General features: G+C 33.2%; 2 protein-coding genes and 1 long non-coding RNA gene across 4 annotated transcripts; 2 read left to right on the plus strand and 1 right to left on the minus strand.

The window, feature by feature from the left end:
• Positions 1-5,242: 5,242 nt before the first annotated feature.
• Positions 5,243-5,782, plus strand: LOC110945041 (uncharacterized mitochondrial protein AtMg01250-like). The gene has a single exon (XM_022186681.1). It carries the CDS (start codon positions 5,243-5,245, stop codon positions 5,780-5,782), a length of 540 nt encoding a protein of 179 aa, XP_022042373.1.
• A 464-nt stretch (positions 5,783-6,246) lies between these two features.
• LOC110945040 lies at positions 6,247-7,104 on the plus strand. Its single transcript, XM_022186680.1, has one exon. It carries the CDS (start codon positions 6,247-6,249, stop codon positions 7,102-7,104), a length of 858 nt encoding a protein of 285 aa, XP_022042372.1.
• Positions 7,105-13,218: 6,114 nt separating this feature from the next.
• Positions 13,219-15,555, minus strand: LOC118487203. Of its 2 annotated transcripts, XR_004880772.1 has the most exons (5): positions 15,271-15,555; positions 15,095-15,170; positions 14,443-14,696; positions 14,311-14,351; positions 13,219-13,448 (listed from the first exon to the last, which is right to left on the minus strand). It is a non-coding gene; the product is annotated as an uncharacterized LOC118487203 (long non-coding RNA). The 2 variants fall into 2 exon arrangements; XR_004880773.1 differs by lacking the exon at positions 14,311-14,351 and having other exon boundaries at positions 15,271-15,554.
• Positions 15,556-25,316: the final 9,761 nt, after the last annotated feature.

The following is a 25,316-nucleotide window of genomic DNA, read 5'->3' on the forward strand; positions in this document are numbered from 1 at the left end:
TTGCGGAGATGAATTATTGAAAAGAAGATACAGTGGTCAAACATGTTATTTAAGAAGCAAATAAGCAACCATTTGAGTGATAAAATATAAATTATATTTAAAAAAATCCGTAATAAATATAATTTAAAAAAATTAAGACTTTGCTATTATTAGTAAAATCAGTGATAAACCGATGAAGGGATACTTGTTATTATTCTAGACCATCTTTAATTGTAGATAATTATTATTTAATTTAAATTGTTAAATATTAATTGAATTAATATAAATCTTATCAACTCTAAATCGTATTTTTAAATATAACTTTTTATTGTTTGGTATATAAAATTACATTTATTCAACCCGCACAATACACGAGGTTCTTAAAGATATATTTTTTTTTATTATTTAATATATAAATTATATTTACTCAACACACATGTATTAAATGAGGTTTATAAAAATATATTGTTTTTTATTTAGTATATAAAATTACATTTATTAAACCCGTGTAATACACGAGTTCTAACCTAGTATTATATTATATTATATCATATTGATTCGAATCAAATCCAATAACCTAAAAAAAACCACTACAAAAAAAAAAAAAAAAAAAAAAACCTTAAACATCCACCTCCACCACCACCAAAAACCTAAACCCCCACCCCCCAAAAAAATATTTGTTTTTGTTTTTTTTTATTGCCGCGCGCGCGCGGGGGGGGGGGGGGGAGGGGGTTGGGGGGTTTAGGTTTTTGGGTGGGGGTGGGTGGGTGTTTAGGTTTTGGGTGGTGATGTAGTGGGTTTAATTTTAGGTTATTGGACACTTGTCACTCTATAAATACTTTTTACACTTCTTACAATTAGAAGTGTTTGTACAATAACTTGACCCTATATTATATAACATGCAACACATATCCAACGATCATTCACTACCAAAATAATCCTCTAAATATGTATAGATTTAATGTAAGTTAAGTCGTTAAAAAATTAAAATTATTCTTTACCTTATACAATTATACTTTATGTAAAATTACTAATTCAATACGCTCGGTCTTTAATATAAGAATTCTCTTTTGAATTTTAGTTAATTATACACACAAAAACTTAGCTACAGCCTGTTCTCGTCAGCCACTACTACTGTTATTATAATCAATGTTGTAAGATTAGGTATATGTAACACATATCCAACAATCATTCACTACACGAAGAATACACAGTGTTGAATCATGGGGATATCAGGTATATGTCTAGACTAAGAATTTATACTATCATTCTAATTGTGTATTTTTTTTTTTTAAATTGTTGCTATAAAGCACTATTAAAAATTCAATAATTATATATGTGTTTTCATTATATTTACATAGCATATATCAATAAAACAAAACCAACATCTATGTTGTTGCTGATAGTTGAAATAGAACAGCCGGCACTAAACCATAGTGGATGTCATTACAATCCCCCTCACTCATTTGCATTCTCTCTCTCTTCATAACCTTTCTCTCTCTAGTTATTTATGGCCAAAGGTGGTTTAAACGAAGACACTCGTTATGTGTGTGGTATGAACAAAGACACGGGTGGACAAACACTTTTCATTTCGTATATAAGATGGGTGAGCAGAAAATCGAAATAACTGAATCGTAACCGAACTAACCAACAAAACCGAACCAACACCAAAACCGAACCAACACCAAAACCGACGGTTCGGTTTTCGGATTTTTAATAACCGAAAATTTCGGTTCGGTTTTCGGATAACCATTTTCAATAACCGAAAAAAAAAAACGAACCTAAACGAAAAAAACATGTATATTTTTATGTTTAAGTGTTTAACCCATGCTATTAGAAATTATTAATTTTATTCTTGAATATTAAGTATTTATAGGGTAAGGATAGTGTAAAAAGGGCCTAAAGTGTGAGAAGTGTAAGAAGTGTATTATAACACTATATATAATACTATATAACACCATATAAACACCGTATAACAATATGTAACACCATATAATACCATATAACACAATGTAACACTATATATCATTATATAACAAATATAACACTATACATCTATCATAGACATGCTATCAGACAACCTATAGTGTTATATTTGTTATATAATGATATATAGTGTTACATAGTGTTATATGGTATTATATGGTGTTACATATTGTTATACGGTGTTTATATGGTGTTATATAGTATTATATATAGTGTTATAATACACTTCTTACACTTCTCACACTTTGAGCACTTTTTACAGGATCCTCTACCAGTATTTATAATAAAAACAATAACATGTTTATTTATAAATGAAATGATTTATTCATTGGCTACAACAAATAGCAAAATTTAATATGAAAACTAAATAATCTTTAAAGTATTATAAAAGAAAATTTCCTAATAAAAACCTTAGGGAAACATTAAAATAGATTAAAAGGTTAGGTTTATGTAAACATTATTAATTAAAAATGTTAAGTATAATAATAACTTAAATGTAAACATATAAGAAAAACTCTTAAATTATAATTTTAATTTTTGAATCTTACATACTTTTGTTTCAAAAACTGAAAAACCGAACCGAACTGGTGTAAAAATCGAAAACCGAAGCCGTAAAAAACCGAAACCTAACGGTTTTCAAAAACCAAAAACCGACATATCGGTTTCAGTTTTGATTTTGCCCAAAACCTAACCGAACAGAACGATACACACCCCTAGATAATATGTATCACGTTAACATACAATACAATAAGATAATAACAGAAAAAATATATACATAATCATTTTATTGAAAGAAAATATGAATTGGTGAGATAATGATTATAGTTTCTTAACTAAAACCTCAATCCGACAGTGAAGACGAATCTGTGTACCACTTATTTATCTCATATCAGTTTGCTTTCGAATTATGGCATAAGGTTAATAGATGGTGTCGTCTTCCGCTAATTTTTGCGTTTTCGATAAGAGATCTGTTGGAAGTTTATAAGTTCAGTAATTTGGGGCGATCGGATTCGAATATTGTGCATGGCATCATTATTATTACATGTTGGTGCATTTGGTTGTCCAGGAACAAGTTAGTCTTCTCAGGAGCCCGGCGAAGTGTGGAGGACGTTTTCAGTAATATTAGATCCATGGGTTTCTTTTGGCTCAAGCACAAGTCGTCTTTTCATTCGATTTCTTGAAACAATTGGTGTAAATTTGTAATTATGTAATTTGTTTTGCTTTGTAGTTTTGTTGTTTGCCGGCTCAGTTTTCGGGTTCGGTGGTGTTAATGAAAGTTTATTTAAAAAAAAAAAAAACTAAAACCTCAATTATTAGAGATTATTCCTCCGATCCTAAAATTGACCATGACTTTTATTTCCTCTCCACACATAATAATTATGTTGAAAAACAAGATTGAGACATGCAACTAAAGTCTAAAACGTCCCAAAATTTGAAAATTGCATGATATATCAACAGTTGTAATAAAGGATATTTGCTCATTAAGATAAGCCTTAAAAGATTAATATTCTTTTCAGGCTAAATAACGATCACAAAATATTTAAAATATGATTTTGCTTTTAAGATATTAACATATTTTGAACATCTTGTCAGATTTGAGTCAATTCAACCGATCATTAATTCATCATTGTATCTAGAATTTTTTTTTAACGGGAAATTTCTTTACTCCTGTCATCTGTGGGACTTGAATCTAAGACCCTCCCTCAAAGTGCTTAAAGACATTGTCTTTGGCAAGGGATCGGCTGACAATAGATATCTTTATAAGACACAATTAGACGTATTTACTGAAAAAATACACAATGTGATTTTTTACTATTTTTAAAAATAAATAAAATTATGAGGTTAGGATCCATTATTTCTTTTTCTTGGTACATATAATATAAAACTGTGTTATAGACATGAGATATATATCAAGTAGTTAAACGAGTTGTATTCATATTTAATACTTGTGTTATATGCGTCATCAGAGACCTGTTAAACCCGATAAGACATGATTTGCCAGCCCATTGGACCACCACCACCACCATTGGCATCTCGAATTCGTTTTGATGGTTGAAAAGTAATATTGAATATCTTTTAGCTAAATTCTTTAATCTTCTTGTTTTGTATTTTACAGAGATTTGTTGTTTCTTTTTTTAATTATTGTATGGTTATACTGAACCATATATACAATACAATTCGATAGTCCAACGGAAAATGGGACGAGATTTAAACTCCTAAAAGAAAAAAAAAAACAAATAAAAAAAGTAAGATTTGATATCTCGTCACTAGATCATTTTGTCATATCAAATCTAAGATTCTAAGAATTACCCATTTTTCTAAAACGTTATTATTTCAACTTTAAAATTCGAAACTATAAATCCATTTACTTAAATACATGTGAATCCACAAGGTAAGAGGGAAAATCCATTTACTTAAATACTTAAATACATGTGAATCCACAAGGTGAGAGGGATAGAAGTAAGGATTGGTAAATATTCTGAACCCATCGGGAAAATTCAAAATATTCGAAACTAGTAATTAGGAGTGTTCAGTATTCGATTTTGATTGGAGAAATTCAAAATTTGCCTCGATTCAAATTTGATTATCAAGCTACGAACTTGGTTGTCAAATATTCGAGTCAAGTAGTCGAATTCAAATCGAATAAGAATTTATAATTATTAATTGGGTTCGAAATTCGAATTCAAATTATACAAATATATAACTCTTGGAAACACAGTGTCGGCCTGGTTTGGTGTGTCCAAACTTAAAAGTATTATCAGATTCCGAGGCCCTGGGTCTATTAAGTCCTTTTTCCATTGATGAAATAAAGGCAGCAATCTGGGATTGTGGTAGGGACAAAGCCCCAGGCCCAGATGGCATAAATTTCCGGTTCTTAAAACGGTGTTGGGGCTGGCTGCAAAACGACTTTCTAAAAGTTTTTGAGGAATTTTATCACAAGGCACGGATAAATCAAGGGTGTACATCATTATTTATCGCTCTTATCCCAAAGTGCACGGATCCAGTGGAGCTACAGGATTATAGGCCCATTAGTCTTATAGGATGTGTAAACAAAGTGATTTCCAAAGTTTTGGCAAATCGCTTGAAACATGTGATGCAAGGTTTGATTTCGGAGGAGCAAACCGTTTTTTTGACAAACAGAAGTATACTCGACGACCCTTTGGTTTTGAATGAAGTTATTTCATGGCTTAAAAGGAATAGAAAATCGGGTTTCGTTTTTAAGGTGGATATCGAGAAGGAATACGACTCCGTAAATTGGGATTTTTTGACTTCTATAATGGCTCAGATGAACTTCCCTTTGATACGGAGAAGGTGGATCTTGGCGACGATCACTTCGGCTCAAGCGTCAGTATTGGTAAATGGCTCTCCGACTCAGGAATTCAACTGTTACAGAGGTTTGAGACAAGGGGATCCGCTATCCCCGTTCTTATTCCTGATCATTATGGAGGCTTTGACTTGTGTAGTGAAAGAGGCGAGTATGATCGGGCTTTATAAAGGGATCTCGTGTGCACAAAGCAGCCCATGTTTATCACATTTCTTTTACGCAGATGATGCGGTGTTCGTGGGGGAGTGGCCATTGGATAATGCGAGGAAGTTAAACAAAATACTCTGTTGCTTCTATTTATCTTCTGGGCCGAGGGTAAATCTAGCGAAAAGTAGCCTCTTCGGACTCAGGGTGAACGAGGCAAACACTCAGGAGATGGCTAGTATTCTAAGGTGTAAAGTGGGTAAGCTTCCTTTTGTTCATATGGGGTTGCAAGTCGGAGCTAACATGAATTTGGTAAAGCATTGGAAGCTGATAATTGATGTTTTCTAAAACGTTTATCGTCATGGAAAGCAAAGTGGTAAGTTAACTTTGATAAAGTGGGTGCTCAATGCACTCCCTACGTATTTCTTTTCAGTATATAGAGCGCCGCTTCAGGTTATAAAGCAACTCGAAAAAATTCGTAAGGATTTTTTTTATGGGGTTCTTGTCCGGAAAGAGGAAGGTTAAATTGGGTAAAATGGAAAAATTTAACTATTACGAAGGAAAACAGAGGGGCTGGCACAGGGTCGCTTCGGGATGCTAACTTGGCAATGTTAGCTAAGTGGTGGTGGCGATTCAAGATCGACAGGGACAGTTTATGGAGGAAGATAACCTGGAGCATACATAGTAGTGAACGATCCTGGAATTTCATACCCTGTAGACTTACACTAAGCGGGCCGTGGAAACAAGTGAACAAGGTGGGAGAAGACTTGAAAAATTACGGGATTGATTTGGCATATTTGTTTAAAGGATCGATGGGTAACGGGGCAAGCATATCCTTCTGGAAGGAGTGTTGGATTACTGATGAACCTCTATGCAAAAAACTACCAGGATTGTACCCTTTAGAGAGTAACAAAAACGCGAAGGTGATGGATAGATTACGAGTAACACCTGAGGAAAAAATAACAAAAACCCAATGGGAGAGAAACCCGGAAACAGATGAGGAAAAATTTCAGCTTGAAGAATTAATGTCGATGCTCATGATGACCGACATACAGGGCGGAGATGATACATGCGCATGGAATCTCGAATCTGCTGGTGGGTTCACAGTTAAGAGCCTTGGAAGACGGATGGAACAAGCAAGCAACCCGGGTCCGGGTATGGGTTTCGAGTGGAATAATTGGGTACCGCTAAAGGTTAATTTCCTTGCGTGGAGGATATACATGGGTCGGGTCGCAACAATGGATGGGTTACGAAGGAGAAATGTGCATTTGGATTCTTATCTGTGCAAAATCTGCGGCGAGGTAGACGAAACCGATGATCATTTGTTTGTTGGATGTCAGTTTGTTTTAGCTGTGTGGGATAGTATCGTCGAATGGACCAGATGCCCAAGATTGTTCGCAATCACCGTTAAGGACGTTATTACCATTCATAATCAGATCCGGGGCACTAGAAAATGGAGAAAACTTATACAATCGATAGTCATGGTTGCTCTTTGGGGAATACGGAGGAGTAGAAATGACCGGGTCTTTAACGATAAGGAGCGTAGCTTGGACGAAGTGAAGCATGAAATTCGCCAACTGAGCTTTCTATGGTTCAAATATAGAGTGAAAAGATTATCGGTAACATGGGATCATTGGTGTAATATGGAATTGTCATGTATGAGTTTGTGATTGTTACATTTGTACTTGGTGTGATTTAACGGTTGTTGGATCAAGATGAATAAAATTTGTTGGCCTTTAAAAAAAAGTGAGTTTATTATCAATTCTCGGGTAATGGACACTCAACGAATAATTGTTAATCACATAAACCATAAATACGTGTACATACAAACCTGATAAGTAATGAGTAACAATATCCAATAAGTATGAAAGTATAAGACAGAGTATGAAACATGATTTTATAATAAGTATGATACATGATCATTAAAATTCAAACTTATACTTGATTCATTGATCAAAGGGCTCTTGAGCTAGAGATACAAAGGTGTTAAAAAATTATTAAAGTGTGTGAGAGAGTTAGCCTTTCTAAAATAAAAAAAAAACTATAAAAACTTGATTTATCACCATCTTAACAAAAGAATGTATAGTCTATGAAACTGACAAACATGGGCGGACCTACTTTATGGGGTGGGTGGGCGGCCGCACCCCTTGAAAAAAAAAATTTAGTGGTATTTTTCGTGAAAAATCCCGACCGCACCCTTTGGAAATTTTCGTCCGCACCCCTTAGAAAAAAATGTTAGGAATTTATAAAAAAAAATTGTGAACACAGATTGAAACCCGATCAAATTATGTAAGCAAGTTAGCCCACTAACCCCTTTAATAAAACTTAAATTCAATCCATCAAGCCCAATAACTTAATACCCATTCAAACCCCATTCCAACTACTAGTTTTAGATAAGTTTTTTTTGTTCTTTTATTTAGTGATTAAGAGAAATAGAAGTAGGGATGATTTGAATGTTGATGCCTTTTTGTTTGTTAATGTGATAGGAAGTTAGGAACTAGGGTTTGATTGTTTGAAAATTGAAATGGACCCGACCCGATCTGATTCGACCCGCTATGAAACTTTGTTTGTTTGTGTTTACTTGTTTTATATGACCCGGCCCGACCCGATCCGACCCGATCCGACCCGCTATGAACCGATTTTTTTATATAGCTAGGTGTCTAAAATCTTTAAAAAATTTCCGCACCTCCAGGAAAAAAATCCTGAGTCCGCCACTGCTGACAAATGTGAAGCAGAATTATTCTTTACTTGTTTATTCCACTCATCTATCTATTCAATTAAAGCCATATTTGACTCTTGTTCTTAACATTTTCCATGGCTTAAATTATATGTTAATTTCTCCACTTGCTTTCAATTAATTTTGTAATTATAGTTTAAATCTTATATTATTATGGATAAAGTGATAAAACCATATTTTACCTAGAATTAAACAAACCGATGATCACGTGTGTGAAATTTGTTGACAATCCTTAACTATTGATAAATTACAATTACAATTTCTCAAAAAACATAATATATTTATAATATTATTTTTGTATCTCATGAAAATATTATATGAAAACAACTTTAAAGTAAGTTCTCTCTTTTTATTTTCCATTGGAATATTGAATAGTATTTTGAAGTTTTAATCATGTGCAAATATATAAAAATAATAACGAATTTTATTTTATAGCGTGTTTGGGTAATCAAGTTTTAGTTACGTCTTCGCTTCTAAATGAAATGTAGAGGAATAGGTTATGATAATTATGTATTTGCCACCTGTTAAAAGTGATTTTTTGGGCTGTCATTCGGATTACAACATGATCTTATGTGTGATAAAATGAGTATTATTAACATGTATAGTATATGAATGATGGGGGAATGTTGAAAACAAGAGATTAATTCATATACTATATGGTTGGTTTGTATGTTCTGGTCGTTCAGTGATTATCGGGTTGATTCTTGTTGGGCTGATTGTTATAATCGCCTGTTCTGTCCATCTTTGGGCCTGTTGCATTTCTGGGCTTATGTTGTGTGGGCTGATCATATTGGTTGTTTGTTATAACAATCTAATGTTGTTGTAAGTTGTTATATACAGCTGTAAATCTGAGGGCCTGGATGAAATATTTGAGGGTTTAAAGTGTAATATTTGTTAAGGCGGTGCAATTCTTGATATCATCAGGGTGCTGGATGTAATTTCTAAATAGCTGGGTATTAAAGACTCCATAAGGGTTTCGAGACTTTTCTTTTTCAGTGTGGCTCATTTCTCTTATCTGCTGCTCACTTTTACTCGTTCATAGTGATGATTTGCAGCGAATATTATCTAGGTTTTGTATCTGCAACGAGTCTACAACTATTATCTGCAGCAATCAGCTTGTTTACAACAACCAGCTTGTTTATATCTTGAATATGTGGTGTTCGCATCTTGTTTCTTCATCTCATTTATGAGATCATGTGAATTTGGTTGTATTCTTTCTTATTTCTTTCTTGTATTTGATGTATCAAGATCAACTGATTGAATAATCAGTCGATCCAGATCTGTATTATTCATAAGATCTTGTTGTACGTAAGATCTATGGTTTGGGGGGTGTTTTTTCGGTTTGGGTCAACTAATAAAAAGTTTTATCACCATTTTGTCGCTTCTTTTCTGTTATGTGTTGTTTGATCATGTGGTATTCTTAATCTTTTATACTATTTTGACATGGTATCAGAGCCATAAGGCTCCGATTCTGTTGTTCTTCCGTTGTGGTTCTGTCTTGCTAGTATAATTAGGGTTTTGTATTTTGAAACCCTAGGTTGAGCTATTGCTCTTGTGTCTGTTTTTGGGGTTCCGTTGTGTTCTTGTGTTTGGATCTGAATCTGTTTTTGTTATTTTATTAGTGTCAGTTCTGTTTTGATCCTTTGCTTGAAGTGTGCGTAGGTTCAGATCTGTTGAGATCTATTTGGTTGTTTTTGGTGTAACACAAATCCTATGTTAGGGTTTGTTGGAGGTCAAGGAGGAATTCTACCATCTGCTGTTTCTCAAGACCTGTGTTGGTCTCTGAACCCTAGAAGGTTCAAGGCAAACTAACCAGGTGGTTTTTTGTGTGTGTATTGATCAATTCTTGTAGTTCCCGAAAACTACTGTTCTGATCCATTTTCTTTGGAAGCTTTTGCACCCACTGTAAGATCGTTCCAATTTTTTATCTCTGTTATTTTCTGTGTCTGCATCATTTTGTTCTGAGTCTAGGCATCCCTGTTTACCGGACTAGTCGGGTCGGCACTTGATCGAGTCTACTTGATACTTGTTGCATTGTCCTGTTCTGTGCATTTCTGTTTGTTTCTGTTCAGTGTTAGTGCAGGGCTGTTGTATTTGTTGTCTATACTTCTTGTCATTTTTTGTGTTTTAGGTCTCATAGGAGTAGTTGTGGCTCTTGAGTAAAGGCTTGTCCAGGCACCATAGAGTGACAAACCTGGAATCTGGTACCCTATTTTCTGTGTGCATTTATTCCTTGTTTTTTGTTTTGATGTGATCTATGATGCACTTCTTTAGATTTTGTTTGTTGTACTTGATGGTTTGCCTGGGTTTGAAATTCATCATTGTGATGTGTCTTGTTTTCTGTTATAGAGTTTTTTTAGGTCTTGTTCATTTGAGTCTTATTATTATTCGATTAGTTTGTTTATAATCATGGTGTTCATGCCCATAGTCTAGTACTAGATTTTGTCATGTTCATGAGATTGTTTGTTTTTTATATGTGGAAGAGTTCTCTCAGACATGTTGTTCTTTGTAATTGACTCGTTACATAGGTAAACCATAAGTCTCATTTTTTCAATTTTGGTTCAGGGGTGTTAGTTGTTTTTTTCAAATGTCAATTCCTTATAGTTATACTTCTTTAGTTAGTTACTAGGTTAGTTACCCGTGTGATACACGGGCTGAACTAATATATTATATGAAAATAGATATTTTGAATAAATCTACATGAATCATTGATTAAATAATATAAAATTGTAATTAGAATTGATACTTAAAAAAGTAAAACTGTAATAGTAATTTATAGCTATCTAAATACATCTTTGTAATATTCGAGTCAAACAATGTAAATTATATATAAAAAACTCTATAAATAATAAAAATATAAATGAATAAGTGAACGAAATTTCACGCAATGCCAATGTATTATACAAAAATAATGTCTGCAAAATAGATAATCATTATACAAAAAGAAAAAAACAAATATGGCGAATCATTTGTTTATCTATAAATGCTTCTCATAGATGAAATTACATTCTTCTTTTACGGGGAATGTTACAATAAACCCTATTCCTAAATTACACCAAATAAATCATAATCTATCACATGCCAAGATTTGAATCATGGTCTTCTCCAAAAAGTAAAGTGTCTCTACCACCAAGCCAAAGCTGAATGGCGGATGAAATTACATTCAATCGGGCCTTCGAACAGTTTATGAGGTGTTGTTTTATATAAATATTAATCAAGAGGTCCTTCAAATGCAAGTATGCAACATATATAGCAAGTGGTGGTTGTTCCTTTCTTCAAAACCTCCCAACTTCCCAGATTGCTGCCACAAGCTTAAATAGACAAAAATGGATTCAAGCTATTAGTGAAGTGTCAAATGCATAGATTTTGAAGCAACACATGCAATTAGATGTTAAAAAAGAAAACAAAGTAGCCAAAAAACAGCTATTGTTTTCCTATTTGAAAACCTTCTGGTTGCTTAATTAATTGCTCAACCTCTAATTTGTTTTTGTGCTTGCAAGTGATTTTCCCTACAGAGACAGATTCGCACACCACAAACCATAGGAGTTTCACCAAAAGCAAGATAAACTGAATAGAGATGAGCGAGTTGAGATTTGGCGGAAAAAATGATGAAATGTTGTGAGACAACTTTGTGTTAAAGCTCCGATCACAAAGTATATGTAGATTGAATGAAATTTATAAAAAGATTGATTGGAATTTAAAAAGGTTCTAAAAATAATTGTTATTTAAAATAATTTGTTAGATAATTTGTACGAAGTTTTCTGGATTTTCTAATTAGCTAAATTTGTTTGTTAACAACCTAAAGTTGCAAGCTTCTTTAATTGGGTGTTGAAATCGTTGGTGTTAACGTTTGAGATCTCGATCTCGCCAATACAAAGCGTGTGCTGATAACTTTGTTTGTGTTAATAACTTTCAAACTGTGCCTTTGGAATCTGGTACCCTGTTTTCTGTGTGCATTTATTCCTTGTTTTTTGTTTTGATGTGATCTATGATGCACTTCTTTAGATCTTGTTTGTTGTACTTGATGGTTTGCCTGGGTTTGAAATTCATCATTGTGATGTGTCTTGTTTTCTGTTATAGAGTTTTTTTTAGGTCTTGTTCATTTGAGTCTTATTGTTATTCGATTAGTTTGTTTATAATCATGGTGTTCATGCCCATAGTCTAGTACTAGATTTTGTCATGTTCATGAGATTGTTTGTTTTTTATATGTGGAAGAGTTCTCTCAGACATGTTGTTCTTTGTAATTGACTCGTTACATAGGTAAACCATAAGTCTCATTTTTTCAATTTTGGTTCAGGGGTGTTAGTTTTTTTTTTTTCAAATGTCACTTCCTTAGAGTTATACTTCTTTAGTTATTATTAGTATACTGACATGATTGAAATAAAAAAAAATTTCTTCTTGCCATCTGTGAACTTTAACACATTTGTTTGATGTTTTAATGCTAAAAAAATATATTGTTCGTTTTGTAGTTGCCCGCTAAAATGTTGTCTTTTTTTATTAAAACTAGTAGAATCCCCCGCGCTTCGCGGCGGGTATTCGGTCGGTACCAATTCGGTTCGTAAAGGATCGAAAAAGAAAACCCGAAAAATAATGCTTCCATGTAACTTTTAATATCACAGATTCACAGTTCTTCACAAAGTTTCGCTACGACCAACAATATATGATAACCAGGACAACATACACACGTGATGTTGTGATGTAAAATTTTCTTGCATATGGTATTATATTTTCATATATGAAGATGCAAGATTTTCAAAATAGCATAAATATTAATTTTCAAAAACAAAAATCTTTAGTACCACAATAAGAATTAAAATTTTATTGCAAGTGCTACGCCGCTAACTATCAAACAATACTATAAGCAATCTCAAACACTCCTTAACCTTAAATCCATTGTCTCATTATTTTTTCAAATAAAAAAAGCCAAACATTGCTGCAAATTCATGGATTCCTAAACATGGCAAAACCGAGATAACATTGGTCTTCATAAGCAGTACCCAACTTTCAAATGACAATACAAAATTAATTCCAAACTTGAACCTAATGATTCCAACTCGACAAACCCATATCAAATTAAAAAAGAATCCCTATCTAAGACATACCGAAAAACATCTTTAAATCAGCAAAAGCAAATCGATTAAACAGCCCACAAAAGAGGACGGAAGTGGTACGCACTTACGCCTATGTCAAAAAAATGCCCCAAAACTTCCATACCCAATCTAACATGTTCCAATCTTCACCAAGATAACAATCTTTAAACATACCCAGTTTTGAAATCTGAAAAAAAAAATTATGCATCAAACTTGGATTAATTTAAAAAGGAAAAAAAGCAAAGGAAGTTGTTACTGAAATAATCATGCAACATCACTTTGGTTCAAATACTTCTCTAATTTTAAGAAATAATTGAAAAATATCCATTTAATAAATCTCTCGGCTTTAGAATATGAACTCCAAAGATGTTGCATCGACAAATCAATTCATGCTCATAATTAGAAGAAATTTGGTAGTTTACGGTACATCGTTGATTTTGGGTGAAAGTTCCTTCATCAGCTGTACTTTTTCCAATCGTCAACCATAAATCATACGGACATCACCCCATCAGATAGACACCGACACCGAGAAGAGATAAAGAGAGAGACGCGATGGAAAGTCCAGAGAATGAAAAGTTGTATTTTGACATTAGCTGAAGATGAAGGAAGTCGATGATGGTAAGGTCATCCTGTGAAGAGTGATGGTGATTCCGGTTCGTGACAAAGATGGGTGACAATCGCCACACCAGCGACGGCTAGGGTTTAAGATAGACGCAGCAGCCACAGAAACAAAAGCCGATGTCTGGTTATTAGTAAATCAATGAAGAAGGGAAGGGCAATTTGTTAATAAGCTAAATTTACTGTAGATAAGCCTCGACACAAATTGTTATATAGCTAGAATGTAACCCACGCACGTTGCGGCGGGGTTGTGACATGTATTAGTACAATTTTGTTGATCCACAAGATATGTGCAGCCATAATGTATTTGCCCAGCTACACAAAAGGGCTAAAGAAATGGTATTCTATGAAAAAGACCAATAATATGCGGGAGTGATGATTACGCAAACATTCGCAAACTTCATAAGTACTACCATCTAATCTATGCTTACCGGTCATTTTATTGCAAACTCCTAACAAAGTATCATAAAAACTACACAGTAAAAGGAAAAAAAAGTGAGTATAACCGAAAGCAAAAGACAACTGTATCAACAAATAAGAAAGTAGCAGTTAATAAATCATACCAACACATAATCGCTTGAAGATGTAAAGAACCGGGTCAAAAAGCACTTGCTGAACAAAAGACCAACAATGGTTTAGCATACTTGAAATGGTTTTCTCTTTCTTCTTGTGCATACAAATCAATAATTCATGTTTTCTCTTAGGCCATTATTCAAAACAATGACTGGGCCTACTCGTCCCACTGCTCACACTATGAGTCCATGACACCATTTCCTACATCTTTTTCGCCATTTTGTAACCTTCTCTTCTACTTTATCTTCCTCACAAGGCCACAAATCAAATAGTTCCATCAAATTTTCGGCATTTGTTTTCTATAAACTTATCAAATTATATTAATTGCGTATAGCCAACGGGGCCTATTAACAACACAACTTACAACTAATATGACCCCCACAAGGATCCTTTCACATTAAGATTAATTTATGTAAAAAAACATATATCTAACTTTCAGTGTAATCAAATGCGAACAGGGGACCATGGAACTACTATACCAACATGTAATTAAACTCATTAAAAAAACATGGAACAATTGGTGGCGAATAACAATTATTTATGGGCTTTTGACACAAAAAATATTAATCTGACACTTGTAGTAGTGTTATTCAAGAGTATGTTTGACCATTTAGAGTCCTGGATGAAAAGCATCAAGCGTACCTTAGATCGGAGTGAAGAACAATGAAACTAGAACCCTAATTGCTGAAGCATACATGTTACTAATCTCCAAGCATACCTGCGATGGAAGTGAACACTGAAATTGGAGCCCTAATTTGCTGTAACATACATGTTGGAGCATGTTGGAGCTTTAATCTCAGAAGAAAAGCATAACGTACCTGAACCCTAATTTCTGAAGCAAAGCTGTAATCTTAGGACAAAGTGAGGCCTAATTGCTGAAGCATCGAATTGCTATTGAGGTGGCTTTTAGCGGTGGGATGTGGTTTGAAGATCGGCAGCTGCCGGTCATGCGAAACCGGGGAATGCAAACTGTTCCTAAGGAACTACGTGAATTGTTATATATAGAAATTCTTAGATCTCCTGTTCTTTGATTATTTATGTGGTAAAGTAAAATTGGTTTTATGGTCATAATTGTAATTATTGAATGAGTTTTGGGAAAAAAAATTTGACTTCAATGCATGGAAGGTTGTATATGAAATTGGATTACAATCTGTTCTTTTATCCGAAAATGGTGTCTCATTAATAAAGAAATAGTCAAAAAGGTAATTTTGTGAATCATACATATGATTCATTTAAGAGTTTATAAATTTTGTCACGGTTTACAAGAAGATTAGGATATATTTTGTTAATGGTTGAACATGAAATTGCTAAGGTAGTTATTAGTGCTCAATTGTTCACTCTTTAGTCTTTATTAGAAGTGTTATTTGTATTATGAAAAAAAAAAGTTATAAATTGGACAGTTAAGGTATGCAATTTCATTTGTTTGATAAATGTGGATGTCTTATCATTCTTGATTTGTTCTAGACTGCTGTAGTTTTTTTTTTTTATTGTGAATAGTTTTTTTTTCAGTTTATATGAGTTTTATGTCTTTCTCTGTATAGACAAGTTATTTTTGGATTTTTTTTATTGGCTTGTATGTCTGTTTTTTTTCTTAACTCAGATCATTGGTGTTGCCGTGTTGATTACATTGAAATTATTTGAGTTTATAAGTATTTGATTTGCATGGCAAATTGAAACCATGTTGTTTTTTAGTAGATTTCAAGAAAATCTAAGTGTTCTTTGATGATAATTTGTTATGTGATGACAACTCGTTTCTCGTGAAAAAGGTTTGACTTGTTTGCTTCACATATATATTGTCTTCTATATAACGGGTTTTCAAACTCATCAAAAGTTTTCAATAAAAACTTTGTTTGGATTTGAAATTTAGCAAGTTCTGTTTTTCACTGTTTGCTAGGTCCTCATGCCTATACGTCCGCATAAATGTAGGATCTTGTGTTCTTTAGTCGAATGTTTTTTTTTATTATAAGTTTGGTTTTCGTTGTTGAACTGTGTGGTTTGCAAGCTGAACTAGTTTTTTGTTCAAGATATTGATAGCTGTGTGTATTTTGTATGAGGGAAATGTGTTCTGGTTGAAACTGTGTATACCTTCAGAAGTTTTTAGGTTGTCATTATGTTTTCTTACATGTAGAATTGTGTGATTGTCACTTCTATCACTTTTCTTTGTCTTGGATCATGTAGTTTGATTTTGTCTTAAACATATTGTTTTTCTGGTCTATATACCATCTTGTTTGTAATCTTGAAGTATGGTTAGTTGAACCGTGTGGTTTACGTATTTTAACCTGTAGTATTGTCAAGATTATATTTGAATATGTTTGACAACTTTGTATGTTCTCTCGTGTGTGAGATGTTTATTTTGATTGAAGAGTCAAGTGACATTTTTTCAATCAGAGTTGGTTATTGCTGTTTGATGCTCATGATTGCAAGTCCTGTCTTAGTTGTGAAAGTCGTGTGACTTTATGTTTGTCAGATGTGTGTCTAATAGTGTTATGCAATCATATGCTTATGTGATTTAGTATTTGTTGTGAAGTTGTAAAAAGCTTTTTGTTTTATTCAAATTAGTCTTTGAGTTCTTCACAAGTATTGTCTTTCGGTCTTGGTTCTGAATTCTTAGAATCGTGTGATTCGTTGTTTTCAGTCTTTGTTCTGAGTTATGTTGTCTCGTGTGAGATATATTGTTCTGGTTACAAATTGTCTAATTTTGTGTTTAGTTAGGATTTGTTTGGCTGTGTCTTATAGTCATGGTTCTTGAATGTATGTGATGTTAGCCTTGTATTTTTTTTCTCTTGTGTAAGAGATGTGTTTCTGGTTGTGTATTATGCCAAAGTCCGTGTAGGCTATCATCATTGTCTGGTGTTCTTAGTCATAACAGTTTTATCTATTTTGTTGACTGTCTGTTATAGAGAGTTCTTTGATTTGTTGTTGGTATCTTCTTCAAAGAATCTTTTGTCTCGTCTTGTAATTTGTCTGAATTCTTAGTATGTCTGAGTTAGGATATTGGTTATAGAAATCCTACTTTTTGATTTGTTTCTCTATGATATTGTGTATATGGCTGTGTTACAAGTGGTTGGGAGTGTATTTTGTGTTGGTGCAGTCATCTGTCGACTTCGTCTTAGTGTCAAGTCTCGGTCACGGTGCGGATCTGGTCAAGCATGATGTCATCATGATTAATGATGACATCATGAGACATCATCATTATGCAATGATCATCAACATCAACTAACGGCAAAGTACATGTTAAAGTGCAAGATATTATATTCCAAGATGTGTGTTGATTGGACCAACATAAGGTCCAATGACATGTTGCCAACATGAGGACCAATGAAAGGAAGTTCATGTGTTATCAAAAGTCAATATGGTGCATCAATTTTAGAGTTGATGATCTGAACCGCTTTTGTGTCAGGAGCTGATTCGCTTTTATGTCAACACGTCAATGGGAACCGCTTGAAGGACATGGTCTGAACCGCTTTAACGACAGAAGCTGGACCGCTTTAATGTCACATGCTGAACCGCTTTTACGGCATGTCTTTGGAGCGGTTCACATCAACTATAAATAGGTTTGTTATTATTTCATTTGTAACAGTTGTTCAAAACCGATACCGAGGTGCTGCCGGTATTTCCTCTCACTGTAATAACTGTAATATCAATGTATAAGAGGATTAAAGTGTGAAACATGCTGTGTATATGTTCGTTTCTTTGTTTCCGCCGCTGAAACGGATTAGAGCTCTTCCAACCGACTCGTTTAGGTCGAAGTTCGATCCTACAATTGGTATCAGAGCCAAGGAGGAGGAGATCTCGCATATACAGCTCGTTTCTCATAAATTTTCTGCTTCTACACCTTTCTTTTCTGAAAAACGCAACTTTTTACGGTCGAAATCGCTTCAAATTTACATATTGTGTGCGTAATCATGTTTTAACAAAACTTTGAAATTTTCAGATCTAAAATCGGCTTAAAATTGATTAAAATTGAAATTTTGTTCGAAAATGGTTCGTATTTGCTGACGTCATCGTCTGGTTCGCTCGAAATAACGTCTGGTTCGCTCGAAGTTACGTCTGAACCGCTCGAAGTTACGTCTGAACCGCTCAAAGATACGTCTGAACCGCTCGAAGATACGTCTGGACCGCTCAAAAGATCTGTGGATCGCTCAAAGGAATATTCTGAACCGCTTATATGTCATCAGCTTAAATATCTGGATCGCTTATGTGTCGTCTTCTTCAAGTGAGGTTCTGAAAAGGAAATACAGTTTGTCGGATATCTCATATTAATCCACTACCGCCCAAGACTTTAGTCAGTTCATTAAAACATCCGCCCTTTCATCCAATTACATTTACTGGTTGCCGCCCCACTTTGGACATTTCATTAAACATCACCGCCCCTTTTCCTTGAAAACCACCCATTTTTTGTCGGCACATTTCTTAAAAAGGAAAGAATGTTTGTCTGCCTAAAGTCACCGCCCCACTTTAACAAAAGATCATTTGTTAACCACATAAACAGTTGGTTGAAACCGATACCGAGGTGCTGCCGGTATTTCCTCTCACTGTAATAACTGTAATATCAATGTATAAGAGGATTAAAGTGTGAAACCTGCTGTGTATATGTCCGTTTCTTTGTTTCCGCCACTGAAACGGATTTGAGCTCTTTCAACTGACTCGTTTAGGTCGAAGTCCGATCCTACATTTTGGTTGTTTAGTTTTGGTAAAAAACTTGGTGATTAACTGTAGTTTGCCTGTTAAAATCTTGTAAAAGTGCCATATTAGTTTCTTTGAATCTTGTCTTTCATGAGGAGTCTAAACATGTGAAATAGAATTGGAATTTTTTGGAAAAATTGTCTCTGGTGTTTTTGGTCCTGTTAAGATTGTTTTTGTTTGTAAAATTGCTATAGGTCGAGTAGTTACGTGAATGATATTATGTGCAATATGTTGGAAATAGTTAACTTTGTTGGTTTCAATTTTTTGAAGGAAAAGGTAGCTGTTGGTGTTATTGGAACAGTTAAGGTTGACTCTGATAGTCAACTGACAGGTGGTTTTACAAAATGTTTAAGTATTACGCAACATGAAATGTTTTGTAAAAGATTGGGTTTGGTAAACTGGTTTGCCACCTGAATGAAGGGGGCGTGTTAAAAGTGATTTTTTGGGCTGTCATTTAGGTTACAACATGATCTTCTGTGTGATAAAATGAGTATTATTAACATGAATAGTATATGAATGAGGGGGGAATGTTGGAAACAAGAGATTAATTCATATACTATATGGTTGGTTTGTATGTTCTGGTCGTTCAGTGATTATTGGGTTGATTCTTGTTGGGCTGATTGTTATAATCGCCTGTTCTGTTCATCTTTGGGCCTGTTGCATTTCTGGGCTTATGTTGTGTGGGTTGATTGTTATAATCAGTTCATATTGGTTGTTTGTTATAACAATCTAATGTTGTTGTAAGTTGTTATATACAGCTGTAAGTCTGAGGGCCTGGATGAAACATTTGAGGGTTTAAAGTATAATGTTTGTTACAACAACCAACTTGTTTATATCTTGAATTAGTAGTGTTCGCATCTTGTTTCTTCATCTCGTTTGTGAGATCATGTGAATTTGGTTGTATTATTTCTTATTTCTTTCTTGTATTTGATGTATCAAGATCAACTGATTGAATAATCAGTCGATCCAGATCTGTATTGTTCATAAGATCTTTCTGTATGTAAGATCTAGGGTTTGGGGGTGTTTTTTTGGTTTGCGTCAACTAATAAAAAGTTTGTCACCGTTTTGTCGCTTCTTTTCTGTTATGTGTTATTTGATCATGTTGTATTGTTAAACTTTTATACTATTTTGACATAGCCTTAATCTAGTAAATATTATTTACGCAAAATTTATTTGAAGTACAGGTGCTAACATGATATTTCACTTAATTATTGGTGCTACCATGACAATTTTTGTTTGAAGCAGCAAAAGTTAGGCATTGTATGAAAAACATTCTTCTAATTTATTAATCATTTTGGATAGACGATAGTCATACAAAATTTAAGAACTAACTCAATTTGTAACTCAATTGTAGTTCATGTTTGAGTAAAATATTAGACAACTTAATATCAAGTTTGCACATTTGCATGCAATGATGTAGAGGTTTTTATATGTTATTGATCACAACAACCCATGAGATGGTAATGAGCAGGGTATGAGTTGGGTACGGTTAATCTTATATTCATACCTGATTGTAAAATCTTGTGTCGTTACGTGTCAAGTATTTACATGTCGGGTATTAGGCACATCCGTTAGGATTTTCATGTATATATATTTTTTTACTTTCCTTTATAATTGTATGTTTTAAAAATCTATACAATATATTAATTATGATAAATTCATGTATATATATTTTTTTTTACTTTCCTTTATAATTGTATGTTTTAAAAATCTATACAGTATATTAATTATGATAAATAACATACATATCACCATCAACATAATAATATTTTAGAATTTAAATATATTATAATACTAATCACAGAAAATAATTTTATATTTTCACAGCATATAAATAATATCATAAAAATATATCTTCTAAAAGAAAATTTTATTTTTCAAATAATGAAACCATTAAAATGAAACATTACTAAACAATGTTTAGGGAAATAAAAATAAAACTTAAAAGTTTTCAGGTAAACGGATATATAGTTTTGGGTATTATTAGCTAATTCCATACCTGCGAATTTTTTTTTCCTATCTCATATCCAGTCCCATACCTGTTGGATATCGGATACACCCGTTCTAAATGATTCGGATTTCAGGTTTAACGTCGCCCTTAGGTTTTTTTGCCATCCGCACATATCATTCTCTAGTCGAAATGCAAAGTGTCGTTAGGCTTTAGAATAATTAATTTATTTGAATCTTTTTAAAATTGTTAGGGTGATAAGTTTAAAAGATAAAAGAACACAAACAACAATAAACAAATAAAATAAAAACAAAACCTGTAAATACTTTCAATAAGTTATGAAACCTATAATTCAATCTAAACAAAATAATTTAGTCTTGTGTTCATATAACACATGAGTATTTCAACGGGAAACCAATGATTATTAAGGAGCCACGCCATATGCCATTATAGTTTATCCTAAAATATAATCTCTCAATTGTATTCCATAATTATAATTAATTAATAATGCCAATAAGTCTATTTAATTTTAATTAGAGTAAATTATGTTTTTGGCCCCCTGTGGTTGTATCACTTTTACTATATTAGCCCAAAATAAGAATTTTTAACATATCTGCCCCCATGGTCTCTATAACTAACCATTTTGGCCCCTAAGTCTAGAGATCATGGGGGCCAAAATGGTTAGTTATAGAGACCATGGGGCCAAAATGGTTAGACTTAGGGGCCAAAATGGTTAGTTATAGAGACCATGGAGGCAGATATGTTAAAAATTCTTATTTTGGACTAATATAGTAGAAGTGATATAACCACAGGGGCCAAAAACGTAATTTACTCTTTTAATTATTTTGAATTAGGTTCAAAATTCTATGTATTATTCAGTTTACAAAATAACTTACTTTTCTAGAACGTTTCTAATTGAATCCAGTTCACCTATCTTATTCAAATCAAGATAAATTACATGTTAATATATGATTTAATGTACCGTACTTTCATTTTCACTTAATGTTAGTTAAACTTTGTTAAAACTTGAAGGGTTAATGACGTCATAAGTAGGTGTGGTAATTTTCGACACGATACAAATATAAATAGGTTTTGGATTGTTATATCAACTTGTTTAATAAAAAAATATGGCATGTTCAGGTTGACATGTTTAACCCGTTTTATTAAACAAGTCGGCCATCTAACCATTTGTAACCTATTTTTTTACAACAAGATTAACGAGTCTACAAATCGATTACCAACCCATCAACGTATTTTTTTACAACAAGATTAACGAGTCTACAAGATCAACATGTTGATCAGTTCTGTTTTAAACATGAAGGAAAACATGTAAATAATACCTGATACAGCAAACAGGCCAGCGGAGAATCCAGTCAGAGACGCAGCCACGGAGTTCGACATAGTTGTCAGCTTGATCTGGTTCCCCTTTAGGATGTATCTTCTTGATGGTAGTACCGAGTTCTTTAGGGTTGAAGAACTCGTAGTAATGGAGAGAGACGAGGGGCGATTTTGAGTGTGATGTTATGAATGTCTAACCCTAATCTCTCTCTAGTAGTCTCCTTATATACACCCAAGGGGAAACCCAATTAGTTAATTAGGGTAATATGGCCCATCAACAATTACCAACTAATTATATTATAGGTTTTATATATTTTGATCTATATTATATAAATGATAATGATGGCTACTAGATTAAATATAAATAAATAAATATTTAATCTTACATTCTCCCACTTAGCCGAATAATCATTTATCATGAGTATTAGATTAGTCTGATCAGAAGTTAATACTCATTTTAGCTTTAAACCAAGAACCGTAGCAGAGAAATACAGCCGTTGAGTCATTATTCGACTCAGGACCCCCATTAATCATAGTACAGCCTCAATTTAAAACCTAACAGTTATGATCAAAACAAGTAAGCCCTTTAACGTTTGATTTGTATTTATAGTTGTCTATATGTCATTACACCGGCAGAACATATGTGAGAGACATACAAAATCAAACTGATGAGGAAAATTAATTAATAGTTAGTCATTCATAGTACGATATGCAGTTGTACATAGTCATCAATATACCTGTGATTATTATAAGCGCTTACATAATAGTTATGGGTGATAGACCTTTAGTTATAGGATCCTTAAGCATATCATGAATGTATTCGATACAAAGATTTAGTTTCCTCAATTCGTTCATAAACGAATAATTAATTGCGTATCGAAATTTAATGAAGCACCTCTCGAACTGTTACTGTTCAAGGAGACATGGTAGCTGACTTTATCACAATAAGTCTTCAATATATTAATTATATGGAGTTAATAAACTTATGAGTCCACTGATAAATTTCCAACAACATTTAGTGATTATATTATGTCGTTATAACTTAGGTTGTTACTATTAGTTCATTATGACTCCTCCATAAGATAGGTTTTGTCTGCTGATATAAAGATATACCCGAAATTACATTTTGTCATCTTTGAATATTACAAAGTTAGAGTAATAAACCGGTTTTAATTCTCACTTCTTCTTTAAAATATAGTTTCTCGTTTCTTTTAAAGATATTGTAATACTCTATTAGATGCTTCACATTAATCTAGACATATCTAGTGTGTTGCAATGTGAGTAATATCTAAACGAGTATAGACTTAAACTTACATAAGGCTTCTAATTAGTGAAGCGTAAGAAATAATCTTATTTATCCTATTATCCTCTAAAGGAGAGCAGTATTTTGTTACATATGTAAGGACCCATTTAATGTTAAACTTATGGAACGATACTATTGTCCCATTGGGTCTATCTCGGTATGTTATGATATCTATTACATAATAGATATCTCTGAGATCTATTATATCAAAGTTTGTGTTAACAATGCTTTGATTTATGTAACATATACTTGTCAAAAGAATATTATCTATATAGGTAAGTTTATCTTAGTTGCTCCCACTCATCTTGAGGTAGGTACATTAATCCACTTGGTTGTTGATGAAAATAATTACGTTAAGATTTCATCACATTATGATGTTTGCATTAACCCATACATGGATTTTATTGGCTTATAGACAAACTGTTCTTTAACCTTAAGTTTAGAACTTTCAGGTTGTTTTATGAACATGTAAATATGCCAGCCAGTTGTTAGGGAAAGTTGTTTTAAAGTTCATCTAATGTAGCCTTAAACTATTATAAGCTACTAGAACAGTGATGATCCTCAAAGAAATCTTTGATAATTTATCTCTTCCTAAGTATAACCTTTGACAATCAATCATGCTTCTTAGTGTCTTAACGTTTATATATTAGGATTTGGTTTAGTTATGAAAATTCTTAGGTAATTCAATCAAATCCCAAACGTTATATGAACACATAAAATCAGTTTTACTAGAAAACAATTTTATTCCATTCAGAAGATTGATTGACACTAATAGCTTAATTAGAAGAGATAGGATCATTAAACATTTCCAAAATCCATTTCAACTTCATTAGGGAGGTTATGTAATCATCAAAGTTAGTAGGTTTTTAAACCTAGATGACCTCCTGAGTTGATTATTGGGTTTGTTAGAAGTTTCAGTTTTATGGATTAGCTCTTGGTTAGGTTGCTATCATTTTCATTCTAAGTTTGTAAGAGTTGGTGCAGTATGGTGTACAAGAGGTGTAATAGGAGTTAAATTCGAAGTGAAATTTAATGACACTCTTCCCCCCGCCTCTTGTATTCCTTGCAAGTCATGATAAGGACTTTGACTGCTCCCACTGACCTTAGAAATCTTTAGGAACTCAGCATGCTTAGGGTCAATATTTAACAACCAAACAAATTCTAATAAAGAAACAAGTTAATGACGTTAGTCGTTGTGATTTCTCTTGTTTAAGGATTATGTTAGTTTAGGTAGGAAATCTAAGTGTACCCACAATTAAGCAACAATGAAACTTTTGTAAGAGTGGCATTAGATTTTAAGGAGACAAGTTTTGATGGAACAGTGTCGTGATGGAGCGATGTCTTGTACAAGAGGTGTAAATTGAAGTAATATAAAGTTTTCACTCCCCCACCTCTTGCAACTATTGCAAGTTATTATTAAGACACTTAATGCTCCCACTGATCTATGATATCTCTATAAATGCTACAAGATAAGTTTCAATTAGGTATGTGACGTGGGAACCTATCATATATATGTTAGACTTTACTTGATTTCCTTAATGTCCAGATGTCATAAGAAAACTCAGGGACATATCTAATAGAAATCTTAT

This window comes from Helianthus annuus, chromosome 15 (genome assembly GCF_002127325.2).
Source record: "Helianthus annuus cultivar XRQ/B chromosome 15, HanXRQr2.0-SUNRISE, whole genome shotgun sequence".
In the NCBI taxonomy this organism is placed as follows: domain Eukaryota; kingdom Viridiplantae; phylum Streptophyta; class Magnoliopsida; order Asterales; family Asteraceae; genus Helianthus; species Helianthus annuus.